Here is a 17498-nt window from a genome sequence, read left to right on the forward strand (position 1 = left end):
GGGAAGAACTGAAAAAGGTTCTCTCCAGGATCCATGAAGCCACTATTAGAGTTTAAATTAAGGTCTCTGCAAAGACCCATCACTTTTCTGTTGTCTAGCTATTTTATATTCCTTTCTCTCATAATAATGATTTTCAGAACATATGTACAGACATTAGTTAATTAATGTAATTAATACATTAATTAATTAAAGAACATATGCACTTGTTCAGTCTTGTTGTGTGAAAACAAAGATGTCAAAAGTTATGAGATGCTGAACTTGTGTTGAAGGCTGTGTGGGCAAATGTCCTTGCTCGCCTGCCTTGTGCACCAAGGCAGCTCTTCTCTGGGAAGAAAATGAAACACGTCCAACTCAATAAAGGCTGCAGTCATTGGGGTGGTAAAGGAGGCAGAGGTGCAAGTTGTTCTCCTGCACAGAGAGCTCAAGGCGGCTGCTGCAGCCCTGGTCAGTGAGACCGGAGCCAGCCCGACCAGCAAGTGGAGCATCTCCTGATGAGGAGTGGCTGAGGGAGCTGGATCTCTTTAGCTTGGAGAAGAGGAGACTGAGGGGTGCCCTCATTCATGGTTATCAATTTGTAAAGGGTGAGTGTCAGGAGGAAGGAGCCAGGCTCTGCTCTGGGATGTCCAATGACAAGGGGCAATGGGAGCAAGCTGGAGCATAGGAGGCTCAACCTGAACATGAGGAAAAACTTTTTCACTGTGAGGGTGCCATAGCATGGCCCAGGCTGCCCAGAGAGGTTGTGGAGTCTCCTTCTCTGCAGACATTCAAAACCCGCCTGGATGTGTTCCTGTGTGACCTCCTCTGGGTGATCCTGCTCTGGCAGGGGTTGGACTGGGTGATCTCCAGAGGGCCCTTCCGACCCCTGCTATGCTGGGATTCTGTGACCCAGGGGACCTCCTGATGTTCTCGGTGCTCTCCTGGGCTCAGCTCTGCCTTGCTGATGTGTTTGAAGGTCTTCAAGTGTTACACTGCATTGGATGGACAGGGACAAGGGAGAAATGGCTTTTGACTCAGCTTTTACGTGACACAAGGTGGTTTTTGTGAGAAGAGTGATTGAATTAAAGGTGTTTTCATTGCTGTGTAAGAACCATGACTTGAAGAACTCTGAAAACTATCTTTCTACAGCCTGCTATAGACAGAGCAGTTAAATGGTTGTTGGTCTAGGTGTCTGATTTGGTAGGGAGTCTTGAGGTGTTTTGTGGTGTTGAGTTGTTTTTTCTTTTACTGATTTGAAAATTTTTGAGTTGGTTTCCTTAAAAAATTGTACTTAGTTTGTAATTTGAGACCAAGTCTGAAGGCCTGTTCAGTGGGTATCTGCTCGGATTGGAAAGGCTGCCTAAGCTGTGAATGACTTAGGGAATCCAACACAGTTCAAGAGGTTCATTTTGGAGGCAAAAAACATATGTTCTGACTTGAATTATTTTTGTTACAAACATGATAATACATTTCCTGTTACTGCATTTCTGCTTAAATAAAAGTTATAAAGGGAATGGTTGGTTTTAAGCAACTTTTCTAAATGAACGTATTTCGCAAATGTTGAAAACTAATACGAAGTGAAGACATTTAAAAGTCCTTATATAAATGTCACATTTCTGTTCTTTTATTTATTAGCAGGTAGAAATGAACCTGGCTTTACTCTAGTGCCCAGCTTTGCTACAGCTGCAAAGAAAATGTTAATAAGTTACAAGGTATTTTACTGAAACAGTAAAGCCATGCAAATGTTTCTGTTGGGTCTTAGCAGATTTACCTTTTTGACAGATTTTACCATTCCAAACCCCTATGATACTGCAAGGTACATGTTACTTCTGAATGTTTGTGACTGTAACTGAGCATTCTGCTTAGGGTCACTGGTGATTAATTAATTCACTGGTAAGAATATTTCAGTTTAAGTGTGATTTACAAACTGAAGTACAGAATTGCTAGATTGTAGCAGTATGGGAAATGGTGGCAATGATGGGATGAAAGTGAAATGTGCCTGTTAGAAAGACAGGATTGAACGCTGTGTGAGACACACTCAGATTAGATTTGCCAGAGTAAAGCAAAATAAAACTTGGCCTTGTTCTGCTGATTCTTGGTGCTGGGTTAATTTTGGCTGGAAAAGCCTATTGGACAAATGAGGTAAATAGCAGTGTTTTCAGTTCATCTTGGAAGGCTGGGGAGATGGCAGCGCTCCTGGACTGGATCTCCATGATGAGCAAGGAATGACCCCCCCCCCCACCCCCGGTCTTTTTTAGGAAAAAAAAGGCTTAGCAAGCACAGAGCAAAGAGAAACCAAAGGGGGTTTCATACCCATAAAATAAACTAATTTGCAGGTTGCCTTAGAGTAAGGAGAGAAGCTGGAAGAAGGAAAAATTGGATGGCTTCTGTCTGTGCAAGTGCCCTGCTGCTGTACCAGTCCAGAGCAGGTTTTGTCTGTCATGTTGCACTGTGTTATACTGGGAAACACCAGCACTCTGAGGGCAGCAGCATCTCCTCTCTGCCCTCCTCACACTTCCAGCTCTCTGAAGATCATTTTTCTGCAGGAGAAGCACTCTCATGTCTCTTTCTACTCCTGCTGTGGCCTGAACAGAAGGACAGAGTGGAGAATGGATTGAGACCAGCCCTGAGGAGAAGGACTTGGGGTGCTGCTTGATGAGAAGCTGAACATGAGCAGACAATGTGTGCTGGCAGCACAGAAACCAACCATGTCCTGGGCTGCATCCCCAGCAATGTGGCCTGCAGGGTGAGGGGGGGATTCTGCCCCTCTGCTCTGGTGAGACCCCACCTGCAGTGCTGTGTCCAGCTCTGGGACGCCAACACAAGAAGCCATGGAGCTGTTGGAGTGAGTCCAGAGGAGGCCATGAAGATGATCAGGGGCTGGAGCAGCTCTGCTGTGGGGACAGACTGAGAGAGTTGAGGTTGTTCAGCCTGGAGAAAAGAAGGCTGCGGGGAGACCTTAGAGCAGCCTTCAGTACCTGAAGGGGCTACAGGAAAGTTGAGGAGGGACTGTTTACAAGGACATCGAGTGATAGAATGAGGGAGAATGGCTTTAAACTGAAAGAAGGGGATTTAGATGAGCCATCAGGAAGAAATTCTTCCCTGTGAGGGTGGTGAGCACTGGCCCAGGTTGCCCAGAGGAGCTGTGGGTGTCCCCTCCCTGGCAATGCCCAAGGCCAGGTTGGACGGGGCTGTGAGCAGCCTGGGCTGGTGGAGGTGTCCCTGCCCACAGGGAGGCTGGACTGGGGGAGCTTTGAGGTCCCTTCCCACCCAAACCATGCTGTGAGTCTATGACTGAGCCCCCAAGGGGTGGCTGGAGCCCCTCCTCTGCCTGGCTGTGAAGTGTATCCAAGTCCAGCACTGAAGCAAGGGTAACTCTCATAACCACCGTGGTTGAAATTGCAAGGGTATCATTGTGCTTTGAGGTGTTTGCATCTTCCTGGTGAGTCTTCCAGCCTCATGCTCTTCCAAACCCCTTAGAAATGGAGTCAAAAGTAGGAGCCTGCTGTGGATGGGACATGGAACCAGGATCACCGGAGCATTGGGATTTGGTATCATCTGTTTGAGATGTTTTATCTCATGATGAGAGACATTTACATGCCCAGTTACTGTTTATGGATGACATGAAGGTGGTGAAGCAAAATGCTTTTTAAAAACAGCACAAACTGTTGCATAAACTTCAATGAGGACCAGGGTCAGACACAAATTGCAGAAAACACAAAACCACCAAATTCTCATGACACGTCTAAAATGGATTTTTGGTTGTTTGGGGCTCTTTTTTTCTTTCTGTGGGAGCAGAGGTGACCTGGTGTCACACAGTTTGTCCAGCTTATTCCCACACATCGATTTCAGAGTTTTCTTTGAAAAATTAATTTTGTGAGGGAAGCCTGAATTGGTTTTGATATTTAATCTAAAATTGTAAGCTTATGTGGAACCTGTGAAGTACTGTTAATAAAGAGAGTTAATGGGGTGCTACCTGCAATTAATTCAGTTGCTTGTGACAAGACCTTTTTTGTTTAACTATAGGTTATCATAGTGCAGTTGTGCTGGGAGGTTTTAATCTGTAAAGCACGGTCTCTGCCTATGGTGTTGGTTTTCTTGGGTGTTTTCGTTGCTCTTGCATTGAGATTCCTGGTTTGATATTTGATTCCCCTTCCTCCTGCACCTTGTAGGATTAATTTTTTTAAGTTCTGACATTTAGTTGAAGATGTTAATCTCATCGTTCCTCTGCCCGAAGACTTTGATGTGTCCATTAAGCAATTTAAAAAGTAGCAAAGCTATACTTGTGCCTCGCAAAAAAAGCAAACTCGGCTCTTTCTACAGTGCCAGACTTAGCCATAAATCTGAACTCAGCTCCTAATATTCTGTAGATTTCTAGCAGTGACTCAGGCAGATAAGTGAATCTCCCCTGGCCCGTTCTGTAGCTCCTGCTCATTGAATTGAGTGCATCCTTGGGGCAAGGGCTGCTTTTTATGCACTTGGAAAATGAGTTATCACTGGGAAACCTCACTGTGCTTTACTAATACAGCTAACAGCAGGCTGTAAGTTCACAGTGGTGAATTAGTGAAGAAAAATGTTGGCTGAATGCTGATATGTAATGAAGCTGTAAAATTTTTTCCCTTGATTTGTAGATTGTCTAATGGCATCTGCTGTTTGTTCACAGAAAGAGGATTTTCTCCTTTAGGATTGCTTTACATGATACGTGCTTATAATTGAATGTACAGGGTGTGGGAGTAAAAAGTCCTGAATGCTATTAAAAACTTATGGCATAGGTATAATAATAATGATGAAGGCATAGAGGTGGTACATGAGAGCAGCTACCTCAGTAATATCTTGAGCTCTTCACAGTCCCGCCTGCTGCGTGTCTGAGCCGGCTTTTGCTCCCAGTTACGTCTCTGGGAGAAATCCTAGATTCCTTTGATAGTGGATGAGACAAGTCTTAATGTGAAATGCAAAAGGTGATCGCACTGAATGTGTAAAGTTTTAATTTTAAATGCAGAAATGGTTTTTATTCTTTTTCTTCTAAAATGTGTTCTTGTTCACCTTTACTTTGAAAGGTCTTTGAATTTTTTTAAAATTTGAAAACTTTTGCAAAATTGTGACGTTTCCCTGAAGAGGCGGTACTGACACTACAGACTTTAATGAATTAATGGTCGTGTGCAAGTGTCTCAAATTCACAGTCAGAGCAGAGCAAGTTCTTGGTTTACGCTGCAGGATGTCTGGGAAGGCTGCAGTCTGTCCCACCAAGCTGGGAGTCTCATTGTCAAACCCAACTGTAGGGCAGACCAGAACTGCACAATAAACCAAAAGAGAAAGCTGCCGATGAGTCCCTCTTCTGCTTTCGTGTCTCAAGGCGATCCCAGGTTAGCAGAGTAGTTGTGGTACATGAGCGAAGGTACAGGTTTGGCACACAAATGTGAAAATGTATTAATATGGAAAGGTGTTCATTCTGCTGGCTTAGATACTTGATTTCTGTTCCTGTGTCAGAAGTGCCTCCTCAGTTTCCGTCATCACTAATACAGATAAGAGTTGTTACAGCTTCTCCATGACAGAGGTGAGCCCTTCCCTCATTTGCTCCTACTTTGCTCCACCAGCCAAACCTTAATTTCTTCCAAAATAAGGATTTTGTTCTGTTGGGCAAAATTAAATAACCATCAGTAAATACAGCTATGTGAGTTTAAGCATTTAAAGACAAAACCATAACCAAAACAAAACACAAAACCTCAATATTTATAGGCTAGCTGGATACAGACATGGAAGTCCTTAGGCCAGGAGGTCTAGGTAAGATGTCTAAGTTGGGCGTTTGAAACCAGCAGTGCTATGGCCCAGGCTCACTCACTAGCAAGTGTGAGTTTATTCGTAAATCATTGCCACTCGTAAAGTATTTAAAGTAGTTTATTTTTTTTCTAACATTACTGAAAATTCAAGACTTTAAAAGGAGAATCTTAAAGAAATGCAGTGAAATGGCAAAGCAGCACTACTTTTAGTTTGGTTACAGCTGTGCCACAAACCCTGCTTTACCTGGTTATAGGCATTACTAGGTAAAAAATAATCTTATTTTTAATTCTTTAATTTGATGCCCTTTCCTCATGGGGTGAGGATACAGTTTATTCCCAAAACTGTTAGCCCCTCACAAGTAAGTAGGTGAGAAACTTGACCTCAGTTTCTACTCTGAGAACTCGGGTGAAAGCCAGTCTCTTGTCTGTATAACTTTTCCAATCTTAGAGCCCATATGTTATAACCTGGAGGAAATGATGCTTGGGGATGACTAACAGAACAAGTTCCTGCTGTTAATTTGGATGGCATTCCAGAAATTTCATTTGTAAGCTTTCCCTGTCATTTTATTAACACTTTTACTTACTAATTCCAGTCTTTGCTGTTGTTCCCCACTAAGGAACTTAATGAAGGGATAAATTTTATATTAACAAAGAGAGGTATTTGTTTGCACTGCCTGTGACAAGTAGGGAAGCATACCTGTGTTAGATTAGCAGAAATACCATTTATGAGTAGGAAATTCACTTTACTGTAGCTTCCTGGTGCAAACATCGTTGTACTCCAGTCTCTCTGAATGGGTGTGTAATTTACCAAAAGCAAGGCTATAAAGTACCACTTGGGAATTATTTCTTCCTTCCAAAAAGAAGCAAATGGCTTTCAGTGGTTTGATGCTTAAAACTGACCATGCAGTTATAATCTGATTCGCAACAGGAAAGCTGGGAAAATTAATGAAGCAAAGGGAGCTTTCAATTTATAACCTCTCTTACCACTTGTTGAGTGTCTCTGTTTGTTTGCCTTTCATGGTGAAATTTACCCTGTATAACCCCACTCCAGTTAGTGCTTACTTATCTCTATGAAAGGTGAAATTATGGAGCCATAAGGCAGCCAAAGGATGCCTTTTGCAGACCAGTCTGTGTGGTGGTAGATGGAGTCTCCTCTCTGCTCTTGTGTTTTGTGTGATTTGTTGCTGCTGGGCATGATTCTTACTATGGCATTGCAGTGAAATAACAGCTGATGAGTTTGCACTGCGTGTGTATTTGCAAAGCGGATGCACCTGAAGCTCTGAGAAGGCTCCGTGTTCATGTGTCCGCTCCCTTGAGTGCTCTGATTGTGGCTGTGCTGCCAACAAAGCCTGTGCTGAAGCCTTTTAAGCTGACTGTTCTTCACAGTTTGTTAAGATGAAAAAATAAGTTAAATTTATGGATTCTTTCTTAGCAGTAACACAATTTGAGCAGCTGTCTTGCTTCTTTCTTGGTTCTGTTTAACTTCAGTTGCTTTGGAAAAGTTGAACCGGCTCAGCACAATTGCTGTGGGCTTTTGAAGCCTGAAGTTTATTTTAGAAACCTCAGTGTTAAGTAGTAGGCTTGAGAAGCTTTCAATTATTTGAAATGGAGTTACAGTGTCTCCTCCTGAGCCAAGACCCAGCAAGGAGGGAAAGGGCCAAGAAGTGTGAATACCTTAAAAGGAGACGAAGCGTGTAGATATCTGCAAGCTAATAGTGATATCTCTGGGATCACATTGAGAAGAACATTTCCTAAGTCTCCAATCTCAAGGCAGCTCAGAGTTGCAGCAGAGCCATAAATGCAGTGGAGCAAACTGAGCAACGAGCTTGTTTGTCAGCTCGGCGTGATGCCGCTGTTGTGCTTGTGAAGCTATGGAGGAGCAGGGCCATTGCATGTGGCTCAGTATCCCTGGGCCTCCTTGGTCAGCTGTGCGGTGTTGTAAACTGCTGCTGCTGCAGATAACGTGATGGTTGATGGGTGAATCCGGAAACTTGCTTCGTTCCCCCAAATGCTGATAAATTTGGCTTATGCAATGTGATGCCTTAAATCCAGTTAAGTGGATTAGCTTTCTTTGACATGACCTTTCCAAAGGATCCTGTTTCCCATCTTAAAATTGGATGTTCTAAGGTTGTTTCAGGCTTACACCCTTACCTTCAGCATAAGGACATTTGGCCTGGTGTGGATTATATGATGGAGATTAAGGTTCTGTGAGCCCAGTGAAAGTTTTTTAGGTTTGTAATAAACCCTGAGTGAGTTACTAAGTTAAATTGGTGTTTTTGCTGCTTGAACTTTTTGCTTTGAACTGAAAACAGTTCAACAGTTAAGCCCTTTCAGGAACAGCTTATGCTTTGGCCAATGACTCATGTCAGGTTCATCCTGGAGGAATTTAGAAAAGGTTGGTTGAGCCCTTATGGTGCTGGACACCCCTCCCGTGGCAGGGAACGCAGCCTGCGAGGGTGGCTGCTCTGCCCAAAGCCCTGCCTGTACATCTTCCCTGCCCATACCTCTCCTCTCAAGTGTTAGTACTGGACACAGGGCTTTCTCCTGAGAAAGATGTTCAGTAGTCATTCTGATGAAAAAAAATATTTTAAATGCAGATTCTTTCCACTGTACTTAATAATAATACTGCATCCAGCTTTAGAGTCCCCAGCACAAAAAGGACATTGAAGTGATGGAGCACCTCTCCTATGATGATAGGCTGAGTTGGGGTTATTCAGCCTCAAGAAGAGAAGGCTCCAGAGGGACCTTATTGCGACTTTCCATTACCTGAAAGGTGCCTATAAGAAATCTGGGGAAGAGTTGTTCACTAGGGCATGTAGCAATAGGATGAGGGGTAATGGCTTTAAAATAGAAAGGGGTAGATAGCGTAGATTTAGGTTGGATATTAGGAAAAGAGTTCTTCACTATGAGGGTGATAGATCACTGGCACAGGTTGCCCAGAGTGGTAGTGGAGGCCCCATCCATGAAAATGTTTAAAGTCAGGTTTGATGGGGCTCTGAGCAACCTGATCTGGTAACTTTGTCCCTGCTCGCTGCAGGGTTGGACTGGATGAGCTTTAAAGGTCCCTTCCAACCCAACACATTCTGTGATTCGATTAAACACATATTTGTCTTCCAGAATCACTTCATTGCAGTTGCCCACTGTCCTGGTTTTGCTGGGACAGAATCATAGAATCAGTTTTCTAGTCAGGAAAGCTGCATGTTTGACCGCAGCACTCAATTTAATGGGAGCAAAGTTGATAAGACACTTTGTTTTAGTTTTGGCCAGCCCTGGTATGCAGGCTCCCAGAGTGATCAAGGTTTTTAGCAGTTTCAAGTGGTCCAGGTGCAGAAGCTGGGGGGAGCGAAAGCCAGGGCAGCTGACCCAAGCTGGCCAACAGAAGTATCTGTACCACAAATGTCATGCTCGCTATAAACTGGGGAGTTGCTGGGGATGGCCCTCTTTCCTTGATGGTGGCATTCCCCAGAGGGTTTCACCCATCGTTCTATTGCCTAGGTCTGCTTCCCTGTATGCTGTGACCATCACGCCCTCACTGGAGCTGTGGTGCTTGCAGTGTTTGACATTGCTGGGAGTGCACAGCTTGTGACAGCTACATGGGCTGCATATAACTTTGTGTACTTTATATTAGTATAATTATTATTTTATTAAATCTGTTTCCATTTCAACCCACAGATGTTCTTTCTGTTTCCCAATTCCACCACCCGTGTGGGGAGGAGTCGCTGGGTGACACAACAACTGCCTAACACCCATGTTGCCATCTTAGTCCTTTGAATTCAGACAGCAACCCAGATGACCTGGCGCTCATAATATGTGGATTATACAGAATATGACTGTAATGACTGAAGGATATTTTTTAAAGTTACCCCTAGAGTGGCAGTGGAAAATTTCTCACAGTGCTCAGAAATCTGGAAATGAGAGTCAAGGACTATGTTGTTGGTTTTGTTGTTTTCTTTGGTTTTGTTTTTGTTTTTTAATTAGTAAGCTTTTAAAAAACTGCTGGATCTGTGTTGCCGTCTTTTCCTTTCTCTGCTAGCCCACACTCTGCTTTTCCTGTCTCACACAAGGACTTGCTCCTTTTCCTCCTTAATAGCAAGCAGTGTGTCTGATTTATTCTACAGGGTTTAAATTAAGAGGAAACTCAGCAGTAGGGGAAGAAGTGATGGATTTGAAAGCAATTCTCAGGCTCTTCTGTCCTGCCTCATTAGACAGCTTCCTTTTTTTTAAAAATTTTTTTTTTCCTAACAGAAAAACAGCAGTTGCTACAGAGCAGCAGCAATGTTGCCTTGCTCTCAGCTGTGGCGTTCAGTGTGCTGCTGCCCGCCTGTCTCCAGCAGTGACACTGGGTGCGGGATGCTCCTGCTGCCCCAGGGAATGCGGGCATGGGTCCCCACAGGGCACCCTGCTGTCCCAGCCCCGGGGGCTGCTGTTGCTTGGGGGAACGTTAGCTCTGCTGCTGCTTTGTAAATCTTAAAGAAAACTCCTCAGCAATGCTCCACCTGCGCACACATGTTGTTGGGGAAGCGGGTTTTCTGTCTTTGAGAGGAGCCAAAGCATCATCATTTCAGTGTGGGTTTTCCTGTTGTGAAATCTCTGCATAAAGCTGACTTATTTGTCAGTTCCCATTCCAGGATTGAGTTCATTGCAGTCTCAGTTGAGGGCAAGCTATCAAAATGGCAGTGGCTTGATCCCTCTGCATTGTGGTTACGAATCAGCTGGGTGCCAATTTAATTCACTAAGTATATGCTCTTATAAACATGCCTAAGTGAACTGAGGAAAAGAAAATGTCCGAGGTTAAAATATGAACTAATTAATCTTAGTGATTTGTGAGCCTTTGCTCCTGTAAGTAAGAACAGTTACACAATTGTGCCTTTTAAAGAACAAAAAAGCTTCATTTCTAGGGCAGTGGAGGGAAGTACTCCCAGCCCAACCAGCCATCCAGAGGAGAGAAAACAGTGCGGTCTTTGGGGAAGCTCCCATTTTGCTCTTTTACACCATCTAAAGAGGCTAGACTGTCTCTGAGCTGCTTGGTGTGCTCGTCTCCATGTTGCCAGTGAGGCCCAGGAGGCTTCTGGGGACCCGTGGGAAGGAGGCAATGGGCTCTGTGTGCTCCTTGCAGGGCCCCCTCACAGCCTGGAGGCCATGGTGAATGCTCTGAAATTTCTCTAGGAAAACCAGAGTAGTAGAACATTTCTGATCTCTAAGAACAAGTGTTTTCTATGTGGTCCATGCAGAAAAGACTGAAGAATAGGTTTAAATCCTTCCTTTATCAGCTTTAAAGTCTGTAAAATTAGGCAGAACAGCAAATAAATGGAAAAAATGTTTGGTTTTTTTGGAGGAGGATATTGTTTTAATTTGTCTCTAGAGAAGAGGGGAGGACGGTGCAGCCCACTGTGGTTCCTGAGGGACCTCATGTGGTTGTCACTGCCCTGGCTTCTCAGGAGCCATGAGGGAAGGTGGGAAGCAGGCCTAGCTGTGAGGGCCAGCAGCAGTGCAGCCATGAGGACATTCGGGCCTGGAAAGAAAATCCTGCATGTGTTAATACCACAGATAAATGAGCCTCACAAAACCAAACTGAGAAGTAAAGAGCTGTGTGGTGATCCATCAAGCCATGGGTGTGTTTGTTGCCTGAAATATTAATGCTGCCATGTAGGACAGCGTAACACAGGCGTCTCTTTGTTCGGAGGCGAGTCTTTGTCTTCTTGACGCTGGGTTTAAGGCGAGTGTCCTAGTTCATACATGCCGCTCATCTCTTACGTAAAAGATTTTATAATTGCTCTTGATACAAGCATAAAAAAAACCCTGTAGAATGCTGAATACCCCAGCAATGCAATGCTGTTATTTTATTTTTATCCATTCGCTTCTAATAATGTCTTATTTTGGATTATAGGACAGAAAACTCACAAAAGTAGAGAGGCAGAGATTTAAAGAGGAAGCAGAAATGTTGAAAGGTCTACAGCATCCAAACATTGTGAGATTTTACGACTTCTGGGAATCCTGTGTAAAAGGCAAAAGATGCATCGTGCTGGTTACCGAATTGATGACCTCTGGAACACTAAAGACGTAAGTACTGCGCTCCTGGTGAGGAGACTAAGAATAGCGATGGAAATTTTTAGAAAAATCCTACTTTCGTATTCTGAAAAAAAGCACCTCCAGATAAAAGAAAAAAAAATGGAGCTGTTCTCTGGTGTCTGTCATTTGTCCCTGCATTTGAACTGCTTTGATTTGACAGGAGGAATTTTGGCCTCCATCTCCCTTTCCCTGCTCTCCTGTTTCAGTTATGCAACTTGAAGCAGCTCTCTGGTGTGCTTCATCTTCTGCCTGTGACGTTTTAATTTGTCAGGGCGTGTTTTTGTGATTGCTTTTGTGCTTCTATTTGCATGTTTTGTTAGAAAATTCAGCTAGAATAGTACTTGAATGGTAGAATCTCTTTTGGAAGCAGAAAGTGCTCTAGGTTATCTACAAAACAATATTAATTGATAGCTTTTGGTACCGACAGTCTTGTTAAGGTTGATATAAAACAGTTGGCATGAATTCGGGAACAGATTTTCAGCCCCAATGGGAGCAGTACTCATCACTGCATATATCCAGTGTGTGCTACTCTGCCAGTGCATTAGCAGGTTTTAAATCTGTCCAAAACGTACCCTCCCAGTCAGTGTTTTAGGTAAATGGAAAAAAAAATGCAGGTGCGTGGTGCAGAGGTCAAAGTCTTGTAGTTAAAATTAAACTTCAATATTATTCTGATTTGAATATATGAAAAAATGTTCTAAAGCTCTTCTCTGCACAAAGTGAATTCTGTACTGCTAGACTTGCAAATATTTGGTTGTATTTGTACCAAAAATGCTTATTATCTTCCTAAAAATGAATGCTCTAATTCCTCCTTTGAAAAGATCTATTTCTTTCAATTCATGATATTTCTGTGCTGCTATTATGGCATCTAATAAAGGGCTTTTATCCAGAATGGAGTTTCAGCTGTTAAAGTCCCTAGAATCTCTAATAATGCTTCATTTTTTTATACCCGCTTCTGTCTGTATTTGTGCTCTAGGTATCTGAAGAGATTTAAAGTGATGAAACCAAAAGTCCTGCGTAGCTGGTGCCGGCAAATCCTAAAGGGTCTTCTTTTCTTGCACACAAGAACTCCACCAATAATCCACAGAGACTTAAAATGTGACAATATTTTTATTACTGGACCAACTGGATCTGTGAAAATAGGAGACTTGGGGCTGGCAACCCTCAAGAGAGCTTCGTTTGCCAAAAGTGTAATAGGTAATCCTCTTGTTCTCCTTGACTTCCTTCTGTTGGTTGTCTTAATATCTTTCTTTCATGTCTTGCATTAGTGTTTTTTTCATTTGTAGGTTGGTGGTAGAGATTAAAGTGGTTTAGTGACTGTTCCCTTTTATACCACTGTGAAAAATCTCAATCAAGTAGTACATTGCAAGTAGGAAATGACAACTTCTTCCTTCTCTGTCACAATGGTAAAACACTTCTGTTTGGTTGGTTTTCAACTGAGCTGTTACTTAGTATCCAGGAATCCTTTTCTCTCCTCCAAAAGGAGCAGCAAGGGTTCTCAGCAGCTTATGTGCATCATCCTCCTGAGAACAGGCTCAGTGCCTGCTCGGGGAGAGGAGAGGGCAGAGAAAGGATGCCCTACTGTCTCCTTGACAAGGGAGAGCTGCAGAAGCCTGGCAGCACCCCCGGGAAGCCCTCTGCTTCCAGAGATGCTGGGACAGGGCTGGTTACTTTTGCTGATGGGAGAGGGGATGGTGCCCTGCGGAGCCAGACTTCTCTCCTTTGCAAAGAGGTGGCAGAGGAGCTGGTCTGGCTGGAGCATCTCTTCCCTGTGCACTGGGGCATCAGCAGAACACGCTGCTTCTGCAGAGCTGGGTCCTGCCTCGACCCAGTCCTGGCAGAGTTCTGCGGAAACGACATCTGCATTGTATTGAAAATCAGTAGGCACAAAATAAAAGGTGTTTCCACTAGAATATGCAATAGCTGATGCCTTTAAATGATGCCTGTGTGAGGAGTGTGAGAACTTGGGTTTGCTTGAACTGAGAGGACGCCTTCTGACTGGCTGTCAGAGGACATTGTTTCCTTGGAAAAGTTACATTTAATGGTTTTTGTGTAGATGTAATGGTTTCCTGATTTCTCAAAGATTCTGTGTTTTTTACCCAAGCTTCCCTAACAAATCTCCTTGATTCAGATCTGTAGGTGATGGTTCTAGGGAGCTGCAAGTTCCTGAGAAAAGATGCTGAAAGTGGGAGAAGTTATCTTGCACGTAGTGGTATTTCAGCTTATAATACAAATGGAAATTAGATTCAGTTTGATAATTCTATTTACCTAGACAGTGGCAGCCACTGTTCCCTTACTATATATGTAAATAGCATCCGATCTTTCAAGCAGTAGTTGCTTAAATAATTGCTTTAGCATCTCTAATTTTCAGATATTATGACTCTGTAATTATTTGTACAAAAGTATCGACCTTAATGCTTAGGGAGCCCAATATCATTGAATTAAAAAATGATAGAAATGTTGAGTATGTGCTGGGCCACTGTGGGTCTGCTTCACCTTTTGATTTTAGTGTAATCGTGTTTGTTTCCATCTGTTAACTTCTGGTAAACTGGTGCGGTTTTTCTGTTGCGGGTCAGTATTTCTTCACATAATTTTTTTGCAGAATAACAATTGTCTGTGGGACATAATGGAACAATATCAGTAATACCAATACTGGGGAAAATATCAGTAATACTAATACAAGTTTTTGTGAAACCAGTTGTTACCACACCACCATCAAAGCAGACTCGTGTCTAAAAGAAACCCAGTACTGAACAGAGCTGCAGGTTGCTGGCAAAGGTGTCTGTGTTCATTTTGGCAATGTAACTGAGCTCAGCTTTCTCATCAGTAGTGCTGCTCCAAGGAGAGAATTAGGAGGGCTTGGAAACCCTGGTGAGATGAGTAATTCTGCCCCCTCCGTAGATGTAGTAGCTTTAAAGGAATATTAGTAGCTGGAATTTTGCACCAGTCTGAACGGATGAAGTCAGCATGGCCGAGGTCCAGTTTTTCTCTTGCTGTGCTCATGGCATCGCTGATGCTGGGCTGACCTTGCGGTGTATCTCTGCAGGGAGCACAGCCAGGGCAAAACTCCTGCTGCCAAGAGGAGTGGAGTAGATGCTGAGTGCTTTACATCTAGGTGGTCTGTTTTGTATAAGTATACTTGTATGTATTCTTTCCCATCCCTGAGGGATGGGGGGGAAATGTCATTTTCATGCTATTTTGGAATGGTGTCAAGAATTTCGTTTGCTTCTTAGACTATCAGTATCACTCTTTCAGATTTGCTTTGAATGCTCCATAATTCATGAGATTCACTCCTGCTTCTTGAGTCTTGTTCCTTCTTAAAACAAGGTAGCAGCTCCGAAAAACATTCCCTGTCTGGTGGTTAACCGTTTCAGAGCTGTGTGACAGCGGGGAGAAAAACACAAAGAGCAGGCACTAAGTCAAGCTTTCATGACATGGGCCCAGCTGATGTGCAAAGGCTGGAGGAATGAGTGTCTGTGAGGTGGAAGGAACATGGGAGAGATCGTTCCCAAATATTGCAAAATGAATTTTACAGAAATGCTTGTGATGAGGCTTGCTCAGTGATTTAGGCCAAGTCTACTGAAGGAAATGTATAAAAGCAGAGTTTTTGCTGACAGACCTTGATTTTGCGAGATGTCATTGATGTTGCCATTAAAAAAATAGCTTACAGCAAATCCCCAAGCCTATACAAGAAGTATTTTTTCCTGGTATATGTTACTTCAGTTGCAGTTGTATCTTTACTGCTGATGTAGAAATGTCATAAGAAAAGAACTAATGGGCCCACCAGGCTGCTGTGGGATCGGGAGCAGGGGGAAGGCAGTTTGGGTGCTGAGGCAGCTGCTGCTGGGGTGGATGGGCAGAGCTTCTCCAGGTTCTTCATGCAGTCTGAGACCTCTCGCTCCGCTTTGGGCATCCCGGCACTCACAGCTCACTGGGCCTCTCTTCCACAACACACAACTGCGTTGGTCTCTTTTCCTTCATCTTTTCTAAATGTGCAAAGGAAATAAATTAGTCTTGACTCCTAAGCATAAGTTATGTAGGACATACAGTTCCTGGAATAAATTGCCTCAGTGTTACTTTTTTTTCCCCTTTTTCTTTGTAAGACCCCACTTTTTAGAGCAGTTTGCTGTGCAAACGTGGCAGGTGGCGTAAGTCGCTACTTACATAAAGCTGCAGCTTCTCATTACAAAGCAGTAAACACAGTGCTTCACTTAATATTTCTCCAGTTGCGTCAGATTTCTGACACCCTAATCCCTGTTGAGTAGGACCTTGTTCTGTGAGTAGCCTCATTGATTTGTCCCACTAAACCAGTGACAGAATTGTGCTTAATGTTTTGTGCGTGACTTTGTAGGTGATTTGTGACGCTGCGTGCTTTGACAGTGCTGTCTGTCTGCTGGGTGGTTGCTATGTATCTCTCTGGAGTGGAAGAAAGATGCAAATTTGCATTGATAAAAACAAGAGCGAAGGTTCTCGTTTCTTCTCTGCTCTTCACCTCCACAAACCTGTACACATCCTTCTCTCTGCCCAGCAAAAGAAACCATTCCATGACTTTCAGTATGGTCAGGCCATTGCCACACCTCATTCTCTTGTTCATTTTTGAAGTGTTGGTACTTTTTCCCCTTTTTTTTTCCTTCCTCCTTGTATCATTACTACCGGCGAGCCATGGGTATGTAGGTGTGTGCGTTGACTTTAGGTTTCTTCTCAGGAGGATACTTGAGCTTATTCTAGTTCCTTCCCTCTTTTGAAATAATCTTGCATGCACCCTTACGTAGCTATAATGGACACACTTTGATGAGTAAAAAAGATTGTGGTTAACGCCATTTGCATTTAGACTTTATCAAAAAATTACATTCTTTTTGTGCATATCTGTGTAGGTACACCAGAATTCATGGCCCCAGAAATGTATGAGGAACACTACGATGAATCTGTGGATGTCTACGCTTTTGGAATGTGCATGTTGGAAATGGCTACCTCAGAATACCCTTACTCAGAATGCCAGAATGCTGCTCAAATTTACCGGAAAGTAACCTGTGTGAGTAAATGCCCTTAATTTGTATTGGTATCTTGTAATCGGAAGGTTTAAAAATGTATTTCAGTGAGGTGTCAGTGCTGTCAAATGTGTAGTGTGTTGTAGAAGGTGAGATGTCTTGGCTCTAGTTTACTGTCCTGGTTTACTGAGACAGAATTTGAGAGTCGGATTTTTGGTGAGGAAGACTGTGATTCTGTAAGGCGTGCAATGCTCTGTTTTATGGGAACAAAGTGATCAGATACTGTGTTACAGGTTTCAGCTAATGCTGTTATGTGGGGATCAAGGCCCTCAGTGGTCTTGAGATAACGAGGTGCAGAGGCTGGGGAAGCAGAAACACAGGACAGTTGACCCCAGGATGACCACTTTAGTGTTAATCCATACCATAAATGTCTCATTCACTGTAAATTTGGGAGTTTGCTGGGATGGTCTGTCTTCTTCTTCCCTCTTCCTTCTTCCATGGCTGACGTCTCGAGGGGGACTTGTCTACTGTCCTACCCCTGACGCCTGCTCCCCCACAGGAGTATAACTGTGTACTTTATATTAATAGTTATTAATAATCAGTAATATTTAATAAATACTAAGAATTATTAGTTATTAATGTTTATTTTTATTATTGTTGTTTTATTACGTCTGTTTTTATTTCAACCCAC

At 43.2% G+C, this 17498-nt stretch overlaps 1 protein-coding gene across 1 annotated transcript in view; it reads left to right on the forward strand.

Annotated features, from left to right (window-relative positions):
• The window catches only part of LOC104545630 (serine/threonine-protein kinase WNK3-like), a gene marked incomplete at both ends in the record, with an annotated part of 48406 nt that extends 31555 nt beyond the window's left edge, over window positions 1–16851 (forward strand). The window contains 3 exons of the mRNA XM_010190818.1: window positions 11641–11813; window positions 12796–13016; window positions 16694–16851. Of these exons, the coding sequence (XP_010189120.1) occupies window positions 11641–11813; window positions 12796–13016; window positions 16694–16851 (552 nt within the window). The remainder of the gene's footprint in view (window positions 1–11640; window positions 11814–12795; window positions 13017–16693) is intronic.
• Window positions 16852–17498: the final 647 nt, after the last annotated feature.

This window comes from Mesitornis unicolor, unplaced genomic scaffold, assembly GCF_000695765.1.
Source record: "Mesitornis unicolor isolate BGI_N332 unplaced genomic scaffold, ASM69576v1 scaffold5488, whole genome shotgun sequence".
In the NCBI taxonomy this organism is placed as follows: domain Eukaryota; kingdom Metazoa; phylum Chordata; class Aves; order Mesitornithiformes; family Mesitornithidae; genus Mesitornis; species Mesitornis unicolor.